Source organism: Homalodisca vitripennis, chromosome 3, assembly GCF_021130785.1.
Source record: "Homalodisca vitripennis isolate AUS2020 chromosome 3, UT_GWSS_2.1, whole genome shotgun sequence".
NCBI classification, from domain to species: Eukaryota; Metazoa; Arthropoda; class Insecta; order Hemiptera; family Cicadellidae; genus Homalodisca; species Homalodisca vitripennis.
In genome coordinates this window covers 8,014,081-8,040,991 of record NC_060209.1, presented here as the reverse complement: position 1 = coordinate 8,040,991, position 26,911 = coordinate 8,014,081, and the positions used below count along the sequence as shown (strand labels likewise).

General features: G+C 34.0%; 1 protein-coding gene across 1 annotated transcript; it reads right to left on the bottom strand.

Moving 5' to 3' along the window:
- Positions 1-250: 250 nt before the first annotated feature.
- LOC124356568 (protein O-mannosyl-transferase TMTC2-like) lies at positions 251-26,911 on the bottom strand. Its single transcript, XM_046807647.1, is given in 12 exon segments — positions 251-1,252; positions 1,332-1,510; positions 4,042-4,126; positions 8,375-8,500; positions 9,351-9,562; positions 9,915-10,000; positions 10,146-10,260; positions 12,785-13,406; positions 13,408-13,575; positions 14,038-14,746; positions 23,049-23,152; positions 26,728-26,911. Coding segments are annotated over 11 exon segments (2,568 nt in total). The 5' UTR covers positions 23,150-23,152; positions 26,728-26,911; the 3' UTR covers positions 251-1,087.

The following is a 26,911-nucleotide window of genomic DNA, read 5'->3' as shown; positions in this document are numbered from 1 at the left end:
AGAGAGAGATAAACTGTGTCAGCACACAGTCGATTTCATTGTTGGCTGTCTCGTTGGCCACACTGGAAACGCATTCAACTTACACTGGTTTGATAATCTGAGAGGGAGTAATGCTTGGGCCGGTGAGTTGGTCCCATTCACCAGCAGAATATGCTGACGGCGCATTAGCATTTCGTAAAAAACCTAATACAACTCTCCTGTAAACATATAGATTGTGTTATACTTGCAAAAGGACTAAATAAAACAGCAGTTTATAAAAATATTGTTTTATTTTCATTCAAAAAGCAGACGATATGTTAAGCGTTTGTTCGATGCGTTACATTAGAATGTACAGTTGCTAAAAGTTATATCACTGTTTTAACAACAAATTATTTACAGATTTTTAATTATCGATTTGTACTTTAACTTTTAAAAGTGAAAAGATTTACTTTCGTACATGTAGGTTGAAATTTAAAACGAATATGTTTAATTGCAAGCAGTATATTTTGACAGGTTTAAACTGTAATAATTTAAGTAAATAGATTCCATGGATAAGTCTTGGATTCCACCTGTAATGTTTGATACAATATTGCAGTTATACATTATTTAACTTCTGTAAACTGTTCATTTAAAACCATGTTTTCTTATGGATGCAGCATATCCAAACATACGTGTTATGATTTAATGTCCTAATGCTTATAAATGGTAAAAGTGATTTAATTAACAAAATTATTTAGACTATTTACAATAGTACAATATCCCATTTTTAGAAATTAAAAGGGAAGTATTTAATTTTCCACTTCATAATGAAATTAATTTTCCCGTTGTATTGGACTACTACATTTTAGTAACTCCTTTAATTTATAAACTTAAACAATCATTGTTAAAATTTGTCTTGAAAGGTCAGTGTTTGTGGCTAATTCGATGTACGACAATTATAAATAAGAAATTATTTTTCTCTTGACTCCATTTTACATGGCAGTTGTATTTTATGAGATTTATCAACAGATAATCTCTTTTCTCTTCCATGCAGATTCCCTTACGGCTTGACTAGAGAATCGTACGTCACGTGTGTCGTGTAGTAGTAGTATCAGCACGTCCGTTGTTATCACCTCTTGTTCCTGGCCAACAGGTTTCTCAGCTTGTGGAGGTTGGTGACTGTTATGTGGTCCCCGGGGGCGAGCCTCAGGGCCTCTCTGTAGCAACTGGCCGCCTGGCGGTACTTACCCTGGAGGTGGAATATGGCGCCCAAGTTACTGTGGCTTGTGGCGTCCTAAAAACCACATAAACAACGTCAGTCTCTAGATTTCCATTGACAGTTATGTGTACACGAAGTTTGACGTGTTACTCACATTTGGTTTCAGGTCTCGGGCCTGCCGGTACAGGACCTCGGCCTCGGCTAACCTGCCGGCTTGTCTGAGAGCGATGGCCGCACTGGTCACCAAGGCGTGTTGGCGGGGGGCAAGTTCTGCCGCCTTCAGGTAAACCCCCGCCGCCTCAACCACCTTCCCCAGCTGGACCAACAACTGCCCTGTAGGCAGTGTATGTGGAATTACCGAACGGAATGTTTATAAATAGATTCTGCTAACCAAAACTTGTAGTACTGTATTTACTCTTCGGGTTTTCAAAACAATTTTAAGAGTAGCCTACTGTTTTAAAGTCCTCAATAGCATCCCCGTTCATTTATAAATGACAAATCTGCATCTGGTTAGCATTATAAACGACAAATCTATAGATTAAGTGTCACTAATCTATAATTTAGTATTGATTACTTAGTAGGTATAAATATGAACAATTTAAGTTAAACAAAAGTAAGAATCATTAAAAGTTTAATTATTACAAGTATATCAACCTTCTTCTCTTAAAGAAAGAAAGAAAAAAGGTTGAATTAGTAATTACGACCAACCGTAGGTAATAATGATGAAAGTTGATAAGTTAAATTAGTATACAGCTTAATGATTAGGTTAGTTATGTTACGTAAAGTCAATAAGTGTTATATGTTATTATTCTTATTTCGAATATTCAACTTGAAACTGTGGCAGTGTAATTCCTTTATACAACTCTGTAAAATACCTGTATTTATTCTGGAACAAAGCATTATTATCAATTGTTACCTACGTGAGAAAAATTGGTTACATCAGATCATAAATAAATGGAACTATTAAATAGTTTTAAGAATATTAATAGTGTTAAGTTTTAAAAGAATAAATTTTATTCTTTTATCAATTACACTTGAAACTAATAAAAGCCTGGATTGTATGTAAAGCTATTGGTGTAAACGATAAAATAACGATGGAAATTAGTTAATTCTAGTGGGACAGTACCTAACAAAAACAACACACAAAGGCCATCAAAGATCTCACATTCCATATTACACGGTTTGGCAAACTGTTGTTTTTAGAGGTTGTGAAAGACGCAATGTGACGTCATGACGTCACGACAAAAGGCCACAATTATGACAAACTGTTTGGGGCGAGCAAAATTAATTACAAAAGTGGGACAAGAAGAATGGTAGCTCAGTGGTTGTCACCACGGGGGGTTGTGTGGGGGGTGATGGGGGGGCGGGGGGTTTGGGTGCGGCTACACAACACAAACCTTCATTAACTGGAACAAAATGACTAATGAGAGGAGAGGAGAGGCTCGGAGTGTCCTTAGTCATTGTGTTAGGCTTTACTTTGTGTTCCCGTCCTTTATTACTGCCTTTATTTAGTAGCTTTAACGCCGTGTTTCCATGACTGGTTGGCTTTGTTAGTCCCGTGTTTATCTATCAACAAAGATTATTATTGCTCCAGAAATCATGGAACCAATTTAGGCTAGAAATTATAACTTTTTAAAATGTTCTGATTTCCATAAGTTAACGGAACTCCATACTATAGGAACTCTTAGTTATCGTTACAATATAAAAATTGAAATATTGAATGTATTTATCCACATACACTTTTTGATTCTTTGAAGGGAATGAAAATGTCTAAAGGGCGCCGAATCTCAAATTCAAATCCGGACTCTTACCTTTACCTTTAGAAATCCTTTAATGATTGCATGTAATCTAACCTAGGATACCTAATATTTGAACGGTATCAATGAATAGTTTTAAGCAAAAACATATGGTGTATAAAAATGTAACTCGCGCAAGTTTTTTAACTTATTTTGTAACCTAATTTAATAAACTGATTACGTACCTGTATCAGCTAATTCATTGATATAGTGTGTAACGTACTTGTTATAAAATGGCGTAAGTGATGTCAGTAAGTATCTTCATGCTAATAATTTAGTAGTTGTAACTGATGAATAAAGTAGTTTCAATTCCGACAAGTGTATTTATATATTTTTTTATGGCGTACAGGTATATAACTATGAAATTTGACCATCGAGAACAGTACAATTTCTACTTAAAAGGCAATTATTTAAAATTTTGATGTTAAGGCCAAAACTGTGAATGTCCTATAATACATGCAATGTTCTTAAACGTTAAGGCAACAGTAATGACTTTATTCTTGTTTTGCCAAGTGCCTTCCCATAATTTATTTCAAAAAAATGGAAAAAAACAAAGTGAGTTTTTTTTATAAATTTACTGAATTAATTATTATGTTACGTAATTAGGCATATAATGCAAATTACTGTCCTCTGGGTTGAACCATTTAAATACAGCCCAGAACGCAATCTCCATTGAAAGTGTACACTATTTAAATTTCGAAGAAAAGTACAAATATTTAAATGTTCTGATTTGTTGACCAATCAAGCATTGTGTGTGTCATTAATCAATAAATCATCGTTTATCATCTCACCTAAATAGTGATATGTCCCAGTTATTTGTGAATTGTTTCCACATTGATATGTTTTTATTTTATCCCACCGACGTCTCTTTGGGAAGTACGGTCAAGTTTTAATAAAACATTAACAAAAGTAACTGTTCCTCCGGTGTTTTTTCAAAAATATTTATACAATGTACTCCATCGTGAAATTTAGAACTTCCTGTGTTATTGTAACTGAGTACATGTTGTATCATATTATAGGTTCATAAGATATCACTACCATATCATACTTACTCATGATGGTACTTACCATAGTTTACGTAGGCTGCAGGATCGTCCGGCGAGTTCTGTATGGCTCTAAGGAACAATTCCTCCGATTCTGAGGCCTTTGTTTTCTGAAAAAATGCACTTGTTTCAACCAAATAATTTTTCAGCAAGTGGATTCTAAACTATGTTAAATACTGCTTTAATTGAAACGAAAATTAACTTTAGTTCAAACCTGAGTTTTTTGCAACTATCAGTTAACCACAGCTACGCAAGCAATTTTATAAAAAAATAAATAAATAAAAACAGGGACACTATGATCATATTCTTTTTCAATGCCATTCCTACCAATCCTGAGGTAAGTGATAGTCCCTGAAGGATATTTCAATCTTTTGACCAATTATAGATTTAAAAATAAAGCACCTCTGTAATTTCTCGGATTCCTGTCATAATATTTAACAATATTTTATTAGAGAACTCCAAACATTTCAATAACTACTGAACTATTCTAGGCCAGAGTAGATAAATCCTAAAGTCTAAATCCTTAGCTTTTCAATTCAGACACTGATGATGTAAATAATATTTTCCCAAACCCAGACAAAGCTTCTGCACGTAGCGTGACTTATGTAAAGTGTAACTGACTTTAAAAAATGAACAATGACAAACATTGACTACTTTTACCTGTTTAAATGTGTATAAAATATTATACTTATTGTTCTAGTCTTTTACAGGTGATTATAACACATTACGATCTGCTAATGGATAAATATAATGTCCATAAATATCCTAATAATAATACAAATGCGAGAGTTCTTTTGTTTGTTCCCTTGTTTTGTTTTCACGCTTAAACTATTCAATCGACTGCAAGGAAATTTTACATGGACATTTGCGGTTGCTGGGAAGAATGTAGGCTTATGTTTATTTCGAAAATTCTTCCGCGCTACGCCCCACCGGTCTTTAAAGTAGTAATAAACATCCCCATCTTGGTTTGTAAACTTGTGAAATTTTAACTGAAAGCGCCTGTCAAATGTAATCAATACTTATGTATAAACATTGTTTTACGACAGCACAACCATATTTTTAATTAATGTAACAAATATTTAAAAAGTTTTAAATTTATAGAATGTAAAGTTTCAAAGGAGTAACCATTACTTTTCACGCCGTTCTTTTTATTTCAGCGATTAGGTGAGTGCTCTACCTTAGAATTCTTCCTTAGAAAATGTTCTCAAAAACAAAATATGGCCTGAATTTGACTCCGAAGACTCCTATTGAAATAATTTACAAGATTTATGCTTAATAAAAGTTCGCTAGACTGTGCTTTTGAACTAATAATTCCAGCTTTAAGTATTCTAATATAGTTACAGTATTGTTCAGCTTATGGAGAAACAAACACGTAAATAGTGTCATTGTTAATGTACAATTGTCTGTAGATGTTTAGTAAATATTAAGCATTAGATATCAAAGACAAATATACTACCTAACTTTTACAATACCGTAAATTTAAAGTTGTTATAAAACACTTTTTTGTAAGTTTCTCTTATCTGTGATATATATTTTCTTGATGGGAAAACAAGACTAAATCAACCATAGAACAAAAAATACTAAGAATGAAGTAAATTGCAACGGCCATAAATATACATTTTATGCGTTTTTATTTATTGTGGCAAAAAGGGAAATTCAACAATGACGTCGAAACATAATTCACTCAAACCCCAGTGGTCATACACGTGCAACGTCTACTAAATTGCGAGCAAAGTAGGGAGTAAATGCTAGAAGTGCAGATATAAAAGACAAAGTAGTCTAACTTGACTATAATAATTGTTGAGACTGTTATGGAATCTATATTAGTTGTGTTTTAACGAAGTGTGATTTTCAGGGCCTCTCTCTCTCTCTCTCTCTCTCTCTCTCTCTATATATATATATATATATATATATATATATATATATATATATATATATATATATATATATATATATATACATAGTGCGTGTGTGCGTGTGTGCGCGTGTGCGGGTGTGTGCGCGTGTGTGCGTGTGTGTGCGCGTGCGTGCGTGCGTGCGTGAGTGCATGCGTGCGTGCGTGCGTGCGTGAGTGTGTGCGTGCGTGTGTGTGTGTGCGTGCGTGTGTGCGTGCGTGTGCGCGCGCGCGCGCGCGCGCATATATATATCCTTGATTTCGAAAAAAGACAAATTCAACTACGGAACAAAAGAAATACTTTTTTTTTGTACAATGACTGGAGTACATTGTAATGGCCATAAATACACACTTAACATATTTCCTTGATCGTGGCAAGAAGGCTCAACTCATCATTAGCATCAAAATATAATTAACTCAAACCAGAAGTGCTCATACAGGTGCAAACCAATGGTTATTGTTTCGGATCTCTAACCGAGAGAACACGGGTTCAAATCCCGGGAAGGTCCAATCATGTACTTTGTACTTTAAAGGCTACTAATTTTTCAAGACCAAAGGGGTGCAACCCGGAGGGAATTTCAAAATAGGAATAGGACTTTAATAATGGACCGTAAGTATGTCCTTCAAAATTCCAGTTCATACGGTCCAGGAATACTTACGTGATTGAATAACATACTCAAAAACACAGGTGACACCATTAGATTTTTATATAATATTTTACGTAATTTTATCAAATTTACGGGATTCATGCTTTATATTAAAATTTGCTCTGTAAATATTTAAAATTGTATGTAATTAATTGTTTTTTTACGTTTAGCCATGAAGAAATTAATACAAGTATTAAATGTAAGTTAAATATCTTATGTTATAATACACGCTGCGGGTAAAAATTGTAATGCGATACTAGCGCGCCACGCGGATGACAACAACAGCAGACATCTGCTCGCTTGGTCGCCAATGTCTTAGTCTGAGCCTAACAGTTGCCGTGAAATTTAATGTTGTGACGTTAATGTTTCATACGTTGTTTATTCGCAATCCGTTCTTGGTTCGCAATTTCCGTTCGCTGGCTGTGCTGAATTGTTCATTGTGTGTAGTGTATGGTGTAAGGTGACTGTGTATGTGTGTTTATTATTGTATTTAGGCTATATGGAGGACGACAATGAACTAGTGGAAGACTTATCAGTGAACAGGACGATTCAAGTTCAGAGAGTTCTGCCGATGTGAGTTCAGTCCATGTTTATGGACTGTTTTCAATAATTTTGTTCACTACTTGAGCAATTGACAATGGCTTCCGTGAGTGCCCTGTGGTACTGACTAAGCGGGGACCGGCGTCAGGTGCGGCTGACGTCACAGTTATGACGTCACCAAATCTGGCTGTGGGGTTACCTGGACAACCTTGTACAACTTTTTTGGCTGCTCTGACTTCATTTTGGGTAAGTAAAAAAGTTTTTCCCACATTTATCATAACCAAAAAAATTTTTGTCAGCAGCGAATGTGTAAATAGTATAAATGTGCGTTGTGAAGATAGATTAGGGAGTGTATATGCTTTTAATTAACAACGCTTTAAATTAATTCAGCGTCACTAACAGGTCAGCGTATTATTTGACTCAGGTAATGTCAGCCTTATCTCCCCCAAGAAGATAAAGAGTTTGTAAACCTAACCCTAGTAAAATAGAAAGTGACTCATAGCTAGCTATAGCGTCTGCAAAATGTACCACAATCTTGAAACCTGAAGAATTATCGGAAAATAAGTAAGAATAAATGTTTATTGTGATTGCTTGACAAATTTAGAAAAGTTTTAATTTCGATTCATATCGGGAAATACCCAAGATAAAAATGTTGCCCAAATGCGAATGACTGCCATTTTGAAACACTTTATTGATTAACACTGTTAACGAACTCAACAAGCAATAATCAAATACTCTCCTATACCTAGATTTATCCAAACCTATTAAGAATAATTAAGAATAGTAGTTATAATGTTCACAATTTTATTCCCGATCTTAAAGTCTTACTAGACATACAAAATCCTTCAAACACTATTGTAAATTACTTAATAAATAAAAGATGGTTTTTTTGTTATAATACATAATAACTAATGTATAACTATTTACTTCAAAATTTTAAAAGCCTTACCATCTTGAAACCTTAAGAGGGACATAAGAAGTAAAAGAATAAAAGTTGTTTATAACCAACTATCTAATATATTTTAAAAACATAGTTTTTCTATCAAGCATTTTGTCTTGTAAATTCAAAAAAGCCACAATGCCATATCATTAATTAAAATTTCATTGTACTTATCAAGCGTTGGTTGAAACTAGGTTACAACATAAATATTGCATGAATTATAAATAAAATCCTATGGGTGTTTCACTCTCTGTGCTCAAGAAAGATTTAATGACATAAACGAAATGTATATTAATCATGTTATACTAAATAAATAAGTTCAATAATTTATCATTACGTTTAAAGCGGCAAGCTTCGTGTAGCCTTCTGACCTCCTGTTGTCTTCCGAAGTAATGGAATTAAACGATAGTCTTGAAGATGAAGAATGACCTCTCGTATTTAATAAGCTGTTCTGGGATTTTATCTGAAAAAAAACAAGAACTATTTATTATTCTTCAAGAAAAATATATACGCTTCGATACTTTTTTAATAACATTAAGTGAAAGGTTTTTAATAGATATTTTACTAACTCAGTAATCTTGATCACTGGACACGGCCACTTCAGGAAACACCTAAACATTCTAGGTTTACGAAATGAGGACTCGGAGTGTAGACTCTGCAATAAGTCTGAAGAGACTGCAAAACACATAATACTGGACTGTGAGAGACTGGGAGCAAGGAGAAGGGCTCTTTTCTGTGATAAACAACCAGGCGACGAACCAGATGCTAGTATCGGGGAAAAGCTTCTTAGCCTAATTAAGGGCACGAAGATAGGCTTACCCCTCTAACATCAAAGGGGCACACAATAAGCTCAGGTTGACGTGTGAGGATCTATGAATCCACCCCAATATCCCAAAGGAAAAAAAAAAAAAAAAAAAAAAAAAAAAAAAACTCAGTAATCAAGCACTAAAATCTCATCAATGATTTCAGTGTATTAATAAGAGATCGAACATATTTCCTCACATTTATTAAGAGGAATAAAAGTAAAGAATTTAAAAATATTTGCGAAGTAAAAAGAAATATACCTTACAGTTCCTTTCAACGCTTATCAATAGCGGAAAGTGTGTATACATTCTAACAATATATTTAAGAAGTGTACTCATTAATATAAACATTAGACGTAAACAAATATCACTAAAGAAAGCATGATTAGAAAAGCAACTGTGCTTATTTCCTACTTTAAATTACAGCTTTGGATCTATAACTGGATTAATTATTTCGGTTTTCAACCCATCTGGATAGTACATTTTAAAATAGTTACATATTATATGTACCTGTTGTTTTAAAAAGTGCACTACTTCCGGCTGGCATGTTCTTTCGTCACACAGGCGACTCAGCTGGCGGAGGCAGGCTGCTCTTGCCTCTTCATGTGACCTTGGATCTTTCAGTCCGGTGACGTCAAGTTGAGAACATTTGCGGTAAACTTCTTCCGCTTCTTCCCAGCGGTCCAGGGTCTCCATCACTTGGCCGAGGTTCAGGTGCGCCACTGGAAATGCAAAAATTTAAATTATAAAACGCTATCACAACAGAAAAAATGAAAATATCAATTTTACAGACAAGCCTTAATGAGGAAGTAATGCGTAAAATCAGTAAAACATTGCTGTACTTGTAAGTACCAGATAAATTAGGTAACTAAACACACGTTTTTAAATTGACAAGGCATAAACCAAGACAATGTACTTTTATTGTAATGAAATACGTACGTGAATTAATATAAATCTGTTTTTAACGTTTTTTGTAATATGTTTGTCAAATGTATGAGGTAATCTGTTAATTTTGTCAGTAAGCGACAATTATATAATTTAAGTTTAAAAAATTACAGTCTGAAGGAGTCTTACCTGCCAAAGATGGTCTGTATTGAATTGCATATTGGTAGTTGATCAACGCTTCATTAAATTTCTGTTGACGATTCAATAGGTTACCCCTGTAAAATCCAGTACTTTGTTAAAACCAAACGTAACTTATTGTGATATTTTAGTATATTTGAAAAGATCGTATTTAGAGATTGAATTGTCTGTACGTTTAAGAAGTTACGTAACAAACAGTTACTTTAGCAAAGGCTAACTTACAAGTTGTAGTGGACATCTGCCATATTGGGCCTGTGTTCTAGAGCACGTCTCAGAGCGGTCTCAGCCTCCTCTAGGCGTCCTGCCGTGCTCAAGATTGACCCAAGATTGCCGTAAGCTGCAACAGACGTTATCATTAACATTATCGCGAAATGGAAGTTGTAGTGACATCTGCCATATTGGGCCTGTGTTCTAGAGCACGTCTCAGAGCGGTCTCAGCCTCCTCTAGGCGTCCTGCCGTGCTCAAGATTGACCCAAGATTGCCGTAAGCTGCAACAGACGTTATCATTAACATTATCGCGAAATGGAAGTTGTAGTGGACATCTGCCATATTGGGCCTGTGTTCTAGAGCACGTCTCAGAGCGGTCTCAGCCTCCTCTAGGCGTCCTGCCGTGCTCAAGATTGACCCAAGATTGCCGTAAGCTGCAACAGACGTTATCATTAACATTATCGCGAAATGGAAGTTGTAGTGGACATCTGCCATATTGGGCCTGTGTTCTAGAGCACGTCTCAGAGCGGTCTCAGCCTCCTCTAGGCGTCCTGCCGTGCTCAAGATTGACCCAAGATTGCCGTAAGCTGCAACAGACGTTATCATTAACATTATCGCGAAATGGAATTTCGCTAAATTTTAATTGTTATTTCGATTGGCAATAATGCCTATAATATAATATACTTAGGTAAAAGTGAATGATTTACTGTAGCATGAAAAGGTTGTGTCTAACGTATTTGTTCATGCTTCGTGTGGCGATTCCTAAATTTGGCATATTTTTATTGTTATCCTTTGAATTCATGAAGTGTTATAAAATAATACATCATGTGTATATTTGTTTTATTTGAAACTACCCAATAAATATAAATGCGTTTTAATGTAATGGATTAGAATGAATCTGGGTATTTAATATGAATTAATTATAGCGTTCAAACTATTTACAAACTGTAATAAACAAAACAAACATTATCATGTTTATCGAACGTATTTAATAAATAATGAAACCTAAACTAATGTAAACAATTTGGAAATTCCATCACTACTTGTTTGGTTTTTCAGTTACGTTTCCGTTATTTATCCAACACGGTAAAATGTGAAAACAATCACATTACGCCGGTTCAATGAGAAACTGTTTTTACAATTTATAGTCTGTTAAAAAGCTATGCATATATAATTATTATATTACTTAAACAAAAATGCTATCCAAAACATGTTATCTCATTGTAAAATTGAAAGAATATCTAAATATTAAAATGTTTTAAATTAGATTCAAATTTTTTTCTATTGCTTCACTCTGTGCAAAACATTGTCTTAAACGCTGGTTTTCGTAATATCATCTTTTTCATGTTTCATTTTGCAACGCAACATTGCCTGTTAAAAACATACTTTAGAACGGATAAGTATGTACTTTTGTGAGATTCCTTATGGAATTGTTGGGTTATCATCTCATATTTAGGGAAGCTTATCACTTGAGGATCTAAAAAAATGTTATTTCTGCCTGTCTGTCTGTCCGCACGATATATGGAGAGCAAACTAACCTGTAGATTTTAAATTTCGCATAAAAAGTAAATTCTATGTAAGTCGCATTGATTTAATTTATGGTGCATTTCACGCTCCATAGGACTTTGCTGGGTGTTTCAAAACCTTTTTATATTAATTTATAGCTAACCATGATGGCAATGAGAAAGTCACAGAATAAATAAATTTTAAACGTAATGAGTACAATCATATGACACTTTATCATGTGACATAGGTAACACTACACATGTAGCTGTAGATTTGCAATTTTGCATGCAAACTCTTTTTTAAGTTAAGTTTTTTTTTATTATTTACTATAACGTTTATACTTTAGTCAATGAAAAATAAACTTTGTGGCAATTTATTGCCCTTCAAATACATTAAGGAAGAGGGCTTGTGCCCCTGTGACTTTGAATTTGGGGGGAGGGGAACTTAAAAATATGTACTTTTAATTTTTTTACTAAACCCTTTGTTTAACATATTCTTAATAATAAAAAACCTTCACGGTATAGACCAGAAATATATGTGCAAATATAGTAAAATAATATTTTTATAAGAATATATTACATATTTTGTTCTAAGTAACACTTCACCTGGATCGTTACAAAACCTGAAAAGTGATCTCTAGTCTTTGCAGGTGGAGATATATTTTAAAATATATTTTGTTCACTTGGTATATACAAAGAATCAAATGTAAATATTGTATAACAATTATCAAAAACCAGTTTTATGAAAAATCTTGTTTTATGTTGTGTTGAGATGATTCATATTGCTTAAATTAGATAGAGGATAAATACAGAATGTTTCAGTTATTTCACAGTCAAATTTTATGTAAAACCTTTTCATTTGTAATCATCCACTGCCTCTACACAAAGAAATTGATTGAACCTTTTATTTTATTTTGCGTCTTACTAACAAAAGGTTTTGATATTTGGTAGACATGGTTTTGTTTTTCTTTATCGTATGTATAATTATTTTTTTCTGCAGTTACGATAAAACCTCTTATTGGGTGATTGCAAGCCAGAGATTACCTAAATACATGGGTTAACGTTAAGTATCTCTTAATATTTCTACCTATACTAGTGTATCATGAATTTAGCTGTTATAAAGTGAAATATTTCAATGTTATACCAACCTTTGGAGGGATTTATGTGAACAGCTGATCTATAAAGGCTTTCTTCACTGGCCCAATCTCTATTCCGTTGAAAAGTACGTGCCGAGAGAACAGCTAGTAGAAGAAGGATACCGCCAAGAACAAAGTTTCTGTAGTGATTCCACAGCGCATGCGCACCAAGGGCTACCAACATACAAAATCCCACACTCGGAAGGTACAGAACCCTCTCGGCCACCACGAAACCCACGTAGAAAAACAAGTTAGTCGCCGGAGTAAAAGGAAGAATTATAAAAGCAAGGCACATCGTTACGATCGAATTCTTAGACAAGGTTTGGTTTGAAGAGTTCTTACAGTGACAGCTAGCGGGGAGGTTGTTGTTGTTCACGATCTTGCAGATGGTGTGGTGATCCTCCTCGGGATTCTGTTTGCAGACTTTGCAGCACTGGCGTTTCATGACACTCTTGTGATGTTTACTTCGGTAGTGCCGCACGCAGCTGTGTACAGTGTAGTATAAAATGTAGTAGAACAAGGCAGTCGGAAGTAGACGACTGTCGAACGGGGAGGTTATCCTGGGAATGGCATCCATGGACCAATCGAAACTAAGCTGCCTGGGACAGACTAGTAGGAGAAAGTTGAAGACCGGGCAAGTACAAAAATGTCAGGGTTCTGGTTAAAATAGACGCTTCTTTTGCCGTTGGATTGTCAGCCTTAGAAAAACTGGGAGTATGAAGTCCCATAACGTATAGACGGCAGAGAAGAATCAAACTGAAGTAAATCAAGGATGCAGAGGCACTGCAAAATGCTCCAAGGCCCTGAAAGGAAAGATACATCTTTTTAGGTTAAAATGTACAGATAATATATTAACTATTATGTTATTATGTTAAATTAAGTTACGTAAAGTAGCCTGTATCCTTACTTTATACGGTAAATGCAATATAAAATGTGTATGTCTCTAAGTGTAAAGAAAGTATTCCACTGTAAAAGTCGGGTTTAAATCTAATTAAATTTTATGAAGTAATGTACTGCAAGTTTTACTTAATCCACATTAAAATTTAAATTAAAATTAGGTCAACAATTAATTACTTTTATAAATGTCCTTTACAACCTGCTATTATCATACTATAAAAATGTGTAAAAATCCATTTTATTTCAATTTCTAAGTAAATTTCAATATAGTAAGCTTCAGATAAAACACAAGCTCTTTCGTCTTTTATAATGTGTTATATTGTAATTAAGGCCAAATTAATATACTATTAACACAAATCAGGACTTACTCGTGTGGGTAGTCTTTTTGAACGAAGATGCAGGATAATGTCATAGCAGATTGCCAATGGTATGACAGTAATTCCTGGCTCTTTGCTCAGCAATGCACAGACAGAAAACACCAAGAAAAGGCTAAAATAAACTGATTCGCCTTTAGGGAATAAAGGTATGCTATAAACAGTTTTAAAATTAAACACGTATTTTTCATTAGTAAAATTCGTTTCTTCCGTCCTTTTATGGTACGCACTTCTTTTTTGTGTCACTGTACTTCTCACAAAAACTTCTTTTGTTACTGGTAACTTTGTTGAAAGAACATAGTCGCGCACTTTCACGTGTTTTTGGTAGCACAGAAACGAGATCAGGTAGAACACCGAAGAAAGGACATCTGCTCTACCCGCGAGTCCGGCGACCGCCTCCACGTGGACAGGGTGGACAGCGAAGAGGGCGGCGGCGAGGCTGGAGGCTCTGCCGGGGAGTAGACCTCTGCCCGTCACGAGGACGAGGAGAGTGGCGAGCCCGTGGAGGAAGATGTTGACCAGATGGAACCCGAAAGGTTGGAACCCTGAGATCCAGTGGTTTACGCGGTAGGAGAGGGTGCACAGGGGGCGGTAGGAACCGTGCGAGTTGGAGGAAGACAAGGGAGTGCCCCAGAAGTCGTTGTGGAAGACGTCGGTGAGATGGCTGGAGGCCTGTACGTCTGGGTTGGTCAAGATGGCTCGACTGAAACAAGTTGAATTTAATTACTTTTGGATTTAATGGTGCAATCAATTTTAGGTTTGGCAATAGTTTTCTGATAAATGTATAGCTCTTTAGGATCACTTTCCTGAATATATAATAAATATAACATTTTTTTCAACACTCCACGTGAAAGTACAGGCATTAAAACATATTTTGGCGTTTTGTAATCCAGCCAAAATAGAAACGGTTGGAAGATAAACATGTGAAGTTGTGTGGCCTGTACACGAATTAAAGCTTCAGAGAGTGTCAAATATTATTTATTTATGATTTAATTAAATTAAATTCAGATTACATCAAAACAGTTATTATTTAATAAAACGACATGTATTTGATTTTCTTTTAGTAGCAATTTTTTATTCATAATTGTAATTCCCTGAAGTTGTACCTCATGTATATCTTCCCTACAAATTTTATTTTTCTTCGACCATTTGCGATTAATTTGTGGCGTTTGCCACTTTTATTTTGTTGGCCGGTGGTCGGGTCAGTAGCTGTGCTGACCCTTTTTTCTGTTCTCGGCCACAGCTGGTCTTGTCTTCTGCGAGGACTGGGTTGTTAACCTCGTTGCTAGATCAGCTGTTTGATTACTGGTGATTACTTGTTGCTTTTAGAATGGTTAGAAGAAGACTTCAGCTAGCTCTTCTCGATCATCGCATCAGTCTCCGGGTGAATACAGTCGAATACTTCCGTGGACAGAGATTTTGTTTCGTTCTTCAAAGCTGGCTGCCCCGCTCCCTATAGCTGCCGGTAGTGTTACAAGTCCTTGCCTTCCAGAAAAGGTCCACGTACCTCGTACTTTATTACAGGACCCAGTATACGCTTCTAAAGTATGTGAAACCAACGCTTAAAGCAACCTTTAATATTGCAAATTACAATATCCCTACATCTTCTACTTAAAATGCTTTAATTTCGCTTGTAATACAAATTTCAAAAATAGAGAGAGTTAGAGAAGTTACCTTAAAGCGTAATGAATTAAACATAAAAAGGTGTTTTCAACCCCTGTATTTATTGCACCACCATAATAAAAATCGAATCAAGACGTTTGGACATGTCTTCGTGTGCAACGTCGATTTTGTAATTTTTTGCGTTCAACTGAAACGTTGGTTCTAAGGCTAATATCTAAAGCCATACCAAGAAAGCGGTGAAACAATTCACTAAGTTTTTAGCCTCGGAGTGACTGTTTCGAATCCATCCCACGCGTGACATGTTACAAATCAAATTGTCTTGGGTGTAGAAGTTGCGTGGCGCGGCATGATGGCGAGGGGTAACTCGACTAAGTGGGTTACTGAACACACTTATGGCAGCTGCTTGCTATGCAAATGGCACTGACATGGGCCTTTGACGTCAGGACGTGCCTCATCTCAATCCTACACTCGCCTGATTATCATTTACATACTGTCTTCTATAATTCTATACAATGATCTTGCACCCTGCTTCACTCGTTGATGTTAAACAAGGTGACAGTGACACCTGCCTTGCCTTAATCCAACCACAACTACTTAAAAAAATATGTCTGTCCTCAGTTTGTAGTTACGTAAAATTTATTTTATTTATTAGTTTGTAAGTTTGAGAGTATATTTGATTTGATGTATTATTAAACGGTTTATTATTAACACGAAGGTCCAACTTTCCTAATTTGAATAAATATTTTTAGAACATAATTTTGAAAATTTCAAATATCATTTACTGAGGGTGTATAACTTTATATTAACGTCTACTAATAGCTTGTTCTAACATCTAATTATAAAACTGCAGTTAGCTACACTTAAAAGATTAACGTAAAATAGCTTAAATCTTTGAATAGTAATGCATTTATTGGTATTATCAAAACACCCCACAAATGCAATAAATATACTATAAAAACACAAACAATGCGGAAATTCAATTCCGTTCTGGGTCCGCTTCTGTTTTTAGTCTTAGTTGACGATTTAGACGCCTATGCCAATTTCAGATCACTTATGTTTGCTGACGACGTTACTTTTTTACAACTCAACCTTCATTAAAGTTAGTTGTCAATGATTTTAAAATTATTTTAAGTCAAGCCGATGTCTGGTATAAAGCTAATATGTTATTTATGAACACAGAGAAGACCCAACACTTGGTATTTACTCAGAATAGAGCAATTTTGAAAGAAACAACAATTGAGAGTGTAAAATTATTAGGAATTTTTCTTGATCCTATGCTGTCTTTTAATGAATATACATATTGATTATGTTCATATTAAGGTGAGCAGTGTGGTATATTTATTGCGAAAACTAAAACTTTATGTTTCCAAAGATACTCTAAGAATGGTTTACTTTGCACTGTTTCAGAGCATCATTAGTTATGGTCTGCTCTTGTGGGGCAATGCATCTGGTATTGATACATTTTTTAAATGTCTCAGAAAAAAGCCATGAGAATTGTAGCGGGTGCTCATTTCAATGCTCGTTGAAAGCCGGTTTAAAAAAAGAACCCATTTTAACGGTTATCAATATTTACATTTTTTTAGTGCTTGATCCATGTCAAAAATAATTTTCAAAACCTGACACTAAACAAGAACATTCATTTTCACAATACTCGGGGCGCTAACCTGATCAGCAAATCTTTCACAAGACTTTCTAAAATTCAATCTTCATATGTGGTCGTTGGAATAAATGTATTCACTCAATTGCCTTTGAATGTTCAGAGTGTCACATTAAGTAAGATTAAAAGGGTTTGATTAAAATTTATAAGTGACTGGTAGAAAGGCCATTTTAAGGCATGTGATAGTTTTTTTATTATCTGACATCAATGGGATAGTTTTTTAGTGTATCGTTCTGCTAAAATAGTACACTTTTGTTTCACTAACATATTGTATTATTATAATATCATTTTGCATGTAGATTATTGCGAAATCTATTGATGACTGTATAATTTACATTGTTTTGATATTATTTTATTGTTAGTCTTGGGACATGATCTATCGCAAGCAATGCCTTAATGATCAATAACAATCTTATCTTATCTTATCTATAAAAACACAAACAATGCGGAATTTCCAATTACGGAAAACAGGTCATTTCTACTTGTGTCCTTGATTACAGAACTTGCTATATCTTATCATTCACTAATCTCTGACAATTCCAGTGACCTATTTACTCAATAACGCTGTGTCTTGGATAATGAAATGTTCTGCAATGTCCTGGATGGAGACCGGAAGAGATAAATTGATTGAATGAGAGCGGTGGTCGGGCGGGCCCCATCACACGGTCTACTGCCTCACAGCCACACCGCCCTCACATCACCACGTGCTGTGCTGCGGCTCATGTTGCGATCTTGGCGATAACATCGAGGTGTCCTTCCACTATATCCTTCCACCAGGCGAACACCACCACCTCTAGGATCTATGTCGGTTATACGAAATGTTGTAAAATATATACCTTAGAATTTCATTTCGAAATATCAAATAAAACCTACAATAAAATTGTATTGAACTGTCAATTATTTTGGTTCGCATTTTAGATGACTTTTCTGTGATTCAAAAGGCAATCATTCATGAGCCTAATCTTGAATCTTAATATTGACTGCCAAATAATTAGAAATAAAACGGTATTTTAAATTCAACCCTAGATCCGATAGTTTCAGAATTTCTTTTCAACAACTAAAGATTAGTTTTTTGTAAAACATTTGTTTAAGGAATATATATATATATATATATATATATATATATATATATATATATATATATATATGTAGTCTATTTTTAGATGTAAGAAGATATTTGAGAAATAAAATTAAAAAATCTTTAACAAAATGAGATATATACATAACTTAAATTGGCTGAGCATTATCGAAGCCTAACTGACACTCGAGTGACTGGAAATTGTTAATTTATTTCAGTCTATATATCTAAAAGGATAAGAAATAACTGATATATAACCACAATAAAGGGCTAATTTCTATTTTACAGTCATTGTGACTAATAAATCATCATGTATACCAGACATTATGAAAATAGGTAACTTAAGTTAGTCACAGTAAAAATTCAGATTGGTGGGAAGCAAGAGACAAAACCCAACCTAACCTAACCTACCCTAACCTAACTTAACCTAACAAAATGGTTGTATAAAATATTAATAAAGTATAGTTATCTAACTTCATCAGATAATATGTACTGTATTATGGCTGGATAAAGTAATAAATATAGCATCAACAATTACGCTGACCAAAAGCACTTGCTATTACACATAATTACTGGATATTATATATAAATTGTAGATACATTTCTTTGGAGGTGAAATTTATCTATTTATTCGTTAAAAAATTAATACATAAAAATACTAAAATTATGAAAATTATAAGCAATGTTGTAAGAATGTAATTTATTTTATGAATAGGAGTTTGTTAAGAAATACTGGTAGAATTTCTCAGTCGTAGGAAACTGGGGTTTGGTTGGAGGGAGAGAATCCCTAAGGAGAAAGAAGACCATGGGGAGGGGAAGAGAATTGGGAGGCGTTACAATCTTGATAATTTCTGTCTCGGTTAGGGGCGCGAGTACACTATATGTGAATACGACTAGACAAGGCGCAGACTGTACCTCTTTTTCAGCACAGCCTGCTAGACCAAAACAAAAACAATATTTATTTATAAACAAATAAAACTAAAATTTCGAGGTATAAAAATATCATTAGATATTGTGATATATATCTGATAGTTGTATATATTAAAAGGCAACATGGAAAGAAAGATCAATCTTACTCAAGACAGCAAGAGTAATTAATGGAGATTGAAATTATTTAATCTAAGCTAAAATTTGAGACTCTAGTTAATTCTGATCTGTCCATTTCTGGCTTAGGTCAATTCCAAATATCGTATTTCCTAAGTAATTGGCTGAGCGTTTGCGAAACTGATCACATGAGTAGCTGGAAGAATGTCTATGATATATTTATGTCTGTCCGCACATCATCTAGAAAACCAGTAATTGACCAATAAACAAGAAATTTTCAATGAACCTTCATTTCTAGTTCAATTTTCTGATAGTTAATGCCCAACGATAGAATTTGACTAGTCTAAGTATCATTTAAACCTATCGTTCAGAGGACTGAGACAATTTATTTTTTTTGTAGGATATAATAATTTATTTTCTGTAAGATCGTTTCTCAGTCCATTCAAATTTCAATTTTAAACTTAATTATCATTATTTTCGTTTCGTATTGTTTAGACCATAACGTATTTATTATATTTTATTTATTATTTTATAATGCATATAAGTTTCAAACTAAAGAACACTTTGGAAAGCATAATAATTGTGAAAATCAAAGTTTATAGTTTGTAACTACAAAACACATTTTAACATTCCTTTGAAATTATCATTTTTGGTATCTGAATCGTAATATTTTGTTAAATAAGATCTTTTGTGCATAAGGTGCATTTTTAATTTATTTTATTATTATAAATCCCATGTAAATTATAACTAAACAAACCATCCTGAATTGTACTATGTATTTTATGCACTACATATGTAATATTATAATAAAATGGATAAAAATTGAATAAGATGTGTAATGGGGCAGTATCTAAACAATGGCTAAGATGATATATCCCTTACAATTAATAATTTAAATAGTTTTAACTAGTATATTAGGTTCTTCAGAATATAAGCTGCCATCTTTATTTACTTTGATTTTGTTGATACCATGCGCATGAATTTGTTTGAATTGCGCTATAGAATAAGGAATTTATGTGGCGGCCACAAATTGGAAACGTTGATACCGCTATAAAAAACAGGCAACGTTTATCAAGCGGAGCGGTTCGGGCGCGGGAACCTCTTCTGAAGGGGAGAGATAAGAATATACGAACCTGGAGATGAGAGGTAAAAATACATAGCGTTTATAGCGTCACGGCCGTAAAGCGGAGCCGTCATTAACTCGGTTCTCGGACTGTGGAGGGTGCGATGAATCGATTACTATATCAGGTAAAAATACATAGCGTTTATAGCGTCACGGCCGTAAAGCGGAGCCGTCATTAACTCGGTTCTCGAACTGTAGAGGCTCGATGAATCGATTACTATATCAGGTAAAAATTCATAGCGTTTATAGCGTCAGGCCGTAAAGCGGAGCCGTCATTAACTCGGTTCTCGAACTGTGGAGGCTGCGATGAATCGATTACTATATCAGGTAAAAATACATAGCGTTTATAGCGTCACGGCCGTAAAGCGGAGCCGTCATTAACTCGGTTCTCGAACTGTGGAGGCTGCGATGAATCGATTACTATATCAGGTAAAAATACATAGCGTTTATAGCGTCACGACCGTAAAGCGGAGCCGTCATTAACTCGGTCTCAAACTGTGAAGGCTGCGATGAATCGATTACTTTATCAGGTAGCGTTCTACTACGTAGAATCTCGGAAAGAGAGTATTATTGTTTCTAATTATGTAGCAACTTTCGAAATAGTTTTGTTCTTAAACATCTTTTGATGTTAAGGGAACCAGATTCAGCTACTATTTCTAAGTTTAATTAGAAACGTTTAGTCTCAAGATCTCCAAGATTGGTTAAATTCAGTCAAATTTTATTTCATTTATTTTTGTATATTAATATATTTGTAGTAAACACGTTTATCAAAAACAGTTAAAAATATTTGTATTCAAAACTAACAGTGATAACACAACTTAATGTTGTTGAATATAGATAAATGGTTTGTTATTGTCATATTTGATTGTCGATAAGAAATGTTTATATTTGAAGAAATGGCTAAATTGTAGGACAAGAACTCCGCTTTATATCAATAACTAATAGTTTTAGCTTTGCCAAATTTAGACAGATGATATTGGACAAAGCCCGTAACGTGCTTGTAAAAGAATTTACAAGCCCCCGGAATGTACGCGCGTGAACTGCATACCGCATACTATAAATACATTAATTATTGGAAGAGTTGGCTTATCATGTAGAAGTTTTTACATCAGAGACGGCGATTTTGTGTATTTCAAAATTAATTGACCGGTTGTAAGACCATTGTCGTTAAAGAGATAACGTTTCCATTTGTCTCGAGTAATTTCAAAGAATACGCCGTAGTTTTAACAGTGTAGAACCTAACCTATCTTAATGGAAAATTCTGTAGATTGAAAATGTTTTACAATTGTATTACACAAGTCACTTATAACTAAACATGAAAATAATTTTTTTCATGTTGAACTGAGTTTAAAATATAAAATAAATTCGAATTACTGTTAGCATTTACATAAAATTTATGACGTATTGAGAAAAAACATCAACAGAATAACAAGCTCTGTTTTCAGGAAGTTTTTAAGTATGTAATTAAATTTATAGGGATTTTGTTCCTAGCGAAGGTATTTTGGTAGATTGTTAAATAATTTGTGTTCCATTTTTTCGGATCCCATATAAGCCGGGAGATATTTGACATTATTTTCTGCTGGCACCTCAATTTCGTTTATGATAAGTAAAGGGTCAATATTAAAATTATTATTGCAGATAGAAAACGTAGTACTTTTGGTTTTAATAGGACTTACATGAAGATTATTTCTGTTTAAATACTAATACAAATTTGACAGATTCGAAAAGCTAATAATTTATAGATGTTCCATCGTTTTGGAAAAGATGGGCCATAACCTTTATATATTTATATAATAGTTATATAATTATCTTATCTCACCTAACCTAACCTGTATGAATCAGCTTAAGGGTTCAATAACAGAGAAATAAGTTTAAATTTGTGTGCCTGTAACAGCCTTTGACCTATCAAGTTAATACTGAATTTTTTAATTGTAATTTTCTATAATAGGACATTATTTCATTGTTTTTTTTTTCTATTAGGACAAGAAGCTTATAAATTGCACTTACTTCTGTAAGAACCTTTGCGCTGCTTTCGGAGTGACAGGATTTTCAGGATGGATAAGGTTAGGGATTAGGGGCCGCCTCCTATCGAGATCCATGAGGAAGAATCATGGCACTACATCCCAAAGTCATGTCTCCCTGGAAGAAGGGGAGGCCAGCTCTGAACCAGCCTCTTCAGTCAAAGCAGGCAGGGGGTGGCACACCCTTGCTGAGACTAGCAAGAACCTCTGAGGTTAGGGAACAAACCCCACCAACTCCAACAGTCATCTCCCACAGTAGAATAGACCTATCGAATTGCCCATGAACCCCAGAATCTCGACATTTGCGGTTAGTGATGTGCCGCTCCTGGACATCCATAAGGTTGCCCAGATTTAATTGACACATCGGTTTTTGCTGTGCCCATTTGTGGGTTCAACTGGAAGGTATAAACCAGCCAGAAGTGACCCCTGCTGGGCGAGATATTATTATTTATTGCTTACTTGTCATCGTAGACAAAGCCGTGGCCGAGGGTGTTGACGTAGACGCCTACAGCCAATAGACACACAGCGAATCCATCCCAGTCCAGCGACAATAGGCCCATATCCTGCAACATTCCACAATCTTTATGAAGACTCCATTGCTGTAAAAATCACTTCCTTGTTTTTTTTTTTTTTAGATAATTTCGAAAATATATATTTTTCTTTACCTGATGTTTTTACATAGGTTTATACTGACATTCCGAAAATATGTAGTTGTTATAAATTTATTTATTTATGAGTTTTACTTAAATATTAAGTCAAATATTTTAGTTTTCAAACTTGTTCTCTAAGACACAAAACATCAACTATTGAGTTTACTACATGTGTAACTGATGTTTATAATGTGTTAAATTCACACGTACTTTGTAAATAACACTAAGACGTTCTGGTGCTTCCAATTTGATATGGACCCCATAATGCTTTGAGTTTTTAGTTGTATTGACAGAATACAACAACTAAAAACGGGAATACTTTAGTCATACGGGATCAAGCTTCCTAGCAATAAAGGCTTCCTTCGTCAGGCATGGTTCCAGACCTGAAGTGTAACATGGGAATTAGACCGTGTACTCCTTTCCTTTCTGAGAGTATACTATGTAAACCAAACCTAGTTCACGGTCTGTCTTTCTTTTTTTTTACTTTATGAATTTGTTTTTGTGCTTAAGACCTCACACCCTGTATTTTCCTAACGCATTCAAATTTGATTGTTGATCTTCCTTTTAAGTTGACATACAAAAATTCTGTAGTCATGGTGATGAATAGCTTAATCACTAAATTTAATGCTCAACACAAAAATAAATAAACAAATAGTATCCAACACAACAAAAACACGATCGTTCTTTATAGTACATGTAAGCTGCGGAGAGGTGCGCTAACTGCAGGTGGCCAATGAGATAAGTTATATCTTTCTTGGTACTGGCCAATCTGCGGTGTTATCATTCTGATTAGTTGTGCTGCCTGAGAGATTGTCCTTTCTATTTTTGGTAGCAAATATTAAAATTAAATATATTTTGATTGTAATTTCTCTTTGTCACCCTCAACTTATATGTGCGATTGTGCTTGGTGTTCTGTTTTGCTATTTGTTTGTTAAATCTTTACTTGTTTATAACTTTTAGGCTTTATGACTTAGCCATCTATCACCTCGCATCAGATCTCCGACGATAATGCATTAGGGTAAACCTTATCATATCACAATCAGACGATCATTATATTGTTTGATTTTAGGCGGTACAAGAACAAGATTTATATCTAGAATTATCGAGTATGATAAACAACCTCAAATTATGATTAAAGTTATTAAATATAACTTAAATAACACATTAGTTCAGCCTCAATAAGTCCAATCTTACTATCAGACTAAATGTTATTGTTTCTCTCAACCAAATGAATTTCAAACTCTATAACCAAATCTATCTATTAATCTGGACAGGTGAATTTGGAAACTCAATTTTAAACTCAGAGTAATTGTATTATGACTGTTCGCCGCTCGATAACATAATTACATCACTCGTCCAACTCTGACGTAATGAGGCTTGATCAATTTATCCGCTAATGAATGATCGAGTTAAAAATGCAATTCCAGTGACATATGTCAATGGAAATCACAAGCTGATTTCATTGCAGCAGCGATGGTAATTGGGTTATAAAACTGCAACTGCCAACACAAAAGCAGGTGGTGTATTAGTCTCTCTGCAGGAAATAGGAACGTTTGGTAATTGTGTTGTCGTCATACTCCTCTGGCATTAAAGAGCAACGTGATTATTGCTGTGGTTTACCTTGTTATCGGTGATTCCGACTCACGAAACACGGCCATAATTGGATTAGCCAGTGGATTCAATACCGCAACAACTGGACTTTGAACTTTCAACTGAAACCGCGATCAACTTATGTAAGAGTGGTGTAGGTTTTCTGGTCATTCTACGTTTAAACATAGCTAACATAATTAAAACCTTGAGATAAGCTTGCATTAACATCGGGCGCCATTTTTAGTCTAATATACTCGTATTAATCGAATCTTCTGATTTGGTTCGATCCGGAAAAAATAGTTTAGCAACTACGAATTATGCAAGCGGCTTTATCGTACAGATGAATTTAAAGATTGAGCTAAACATTAAACAGGATTAATCAGTTATTTTATGCAATAAATAATAAAATTGAAGTTTTACATGCAGTTTTCTTAACATTTATGCTCCCAACAAAAAATACTACTTTTTATAGCTATTTTGTTATGGAAATATGGTCTTCTAATAACGTTTGTATAGTAATCGAATCATTCGTAATTATTATTAAATTATTTTTACTAGTCTTATCCCAAAAATTGAAACTATCAGTGATAAGCGACAGCTGAGAGCAATGCTAAAGACTCTCCAGATCAATTTGACGTCTTCCAGTAGGTTTAAATCATATTGTAACCAAGGACGAAGGTGATGTTGTTCTTGGACGTATATTATAATTTAAAAAACTACAACTTAAAACTCATATATTTTAATAGAACTAACGTTTTGTTTATATTAACATTATTTTTCGGCTAATATGTAACAAATATAATCATGATGAAAATTGTGCTCTAATTATACTTATTATAATATTTGTGAACTTTGTTGCTATAGTTTAATTTCTAATATTTACACATATGTATTTGTATCGCTTGTAACAAAACCAATAGATTGTAAATTATAAACATATACATAATTTTTTAAATTTTAGCGCAAATATAATTATCATTATTAGAAATATTAAGTTCAAGCGTGAAGAAATGAGATAATATGTGCTTACTGTTATTATAATATACGACTATAGTATCCACAAAATTTTATTGCACTATTTTATAAATAAATGCATAAAAAGAGTTAAATTTTGTTATTGTATAAGTTCTTAACTCAAATTATGTAACCAAGAAACAATCGTTAAATAGTTGCGTGAAGTTGAGATAAACCGAACAAAAATGTATCTGTCACACACACTTGTATGATACATACGTAAGATTGTCAGCTATAATATTCTATGGTTACTAAGATAAATATATAGTTGTGAATGAAACTGTATTCTATATTCATATGTTCCGAAACTGTTACTTATCTATTAACTTATTAGTATCTAAATTCCTAACAATTGAATAACTATTTGGTTGAAATTTATTAGTTACTTTTTGATAACACTAATATCACAACCAACAAATTAATAATGTCACAAATATATAATTATGCTTAGAATATCAAATAAGAATTTTGTTTTAGTGTAATAATTAGTATAAGATATCAACTTTCTGTAACGTAAAAACAATGATTGGAAAACTCACCAAAACAAACTCAAAAACTCAATAATTGAGATTTGTAAATATATAAATATACACATACTTCTGTTTAACAATTTATACCATTAGGCCAAACAAATAATGATAGGGACACAGATAATAACACAGTATTTAAATAGGATTTATAAGCTATAACGCCATTATTATTAGACCAATAGCAAATAGATACGAATTATGCCAACTACAGAATTTATGTATTAATATTATATTTAATTTAAAAATGAGTCATTAGCATATTAATGTATTAATTCAAGGAAAATGTTTGTACATCCAAGAAATCTTTAGTATATTAAGTAATATATAATCTAATTTCAAATTAATCTTACTTACTACTTACGCGCCGCGTTTAAACAAGGTTTAGAAATTCACACGCGATCAGTGGAAATGATGAACTGTCATGTCAGTTAACGTTTAGAACCGTCACATATTACGTAAAAATTAAGGATAAATTAAAATGAAGGAGACAAGGAGTATCCCAGACCGACAGGCCTTCAGCCACTGAGTTAACGCTCGG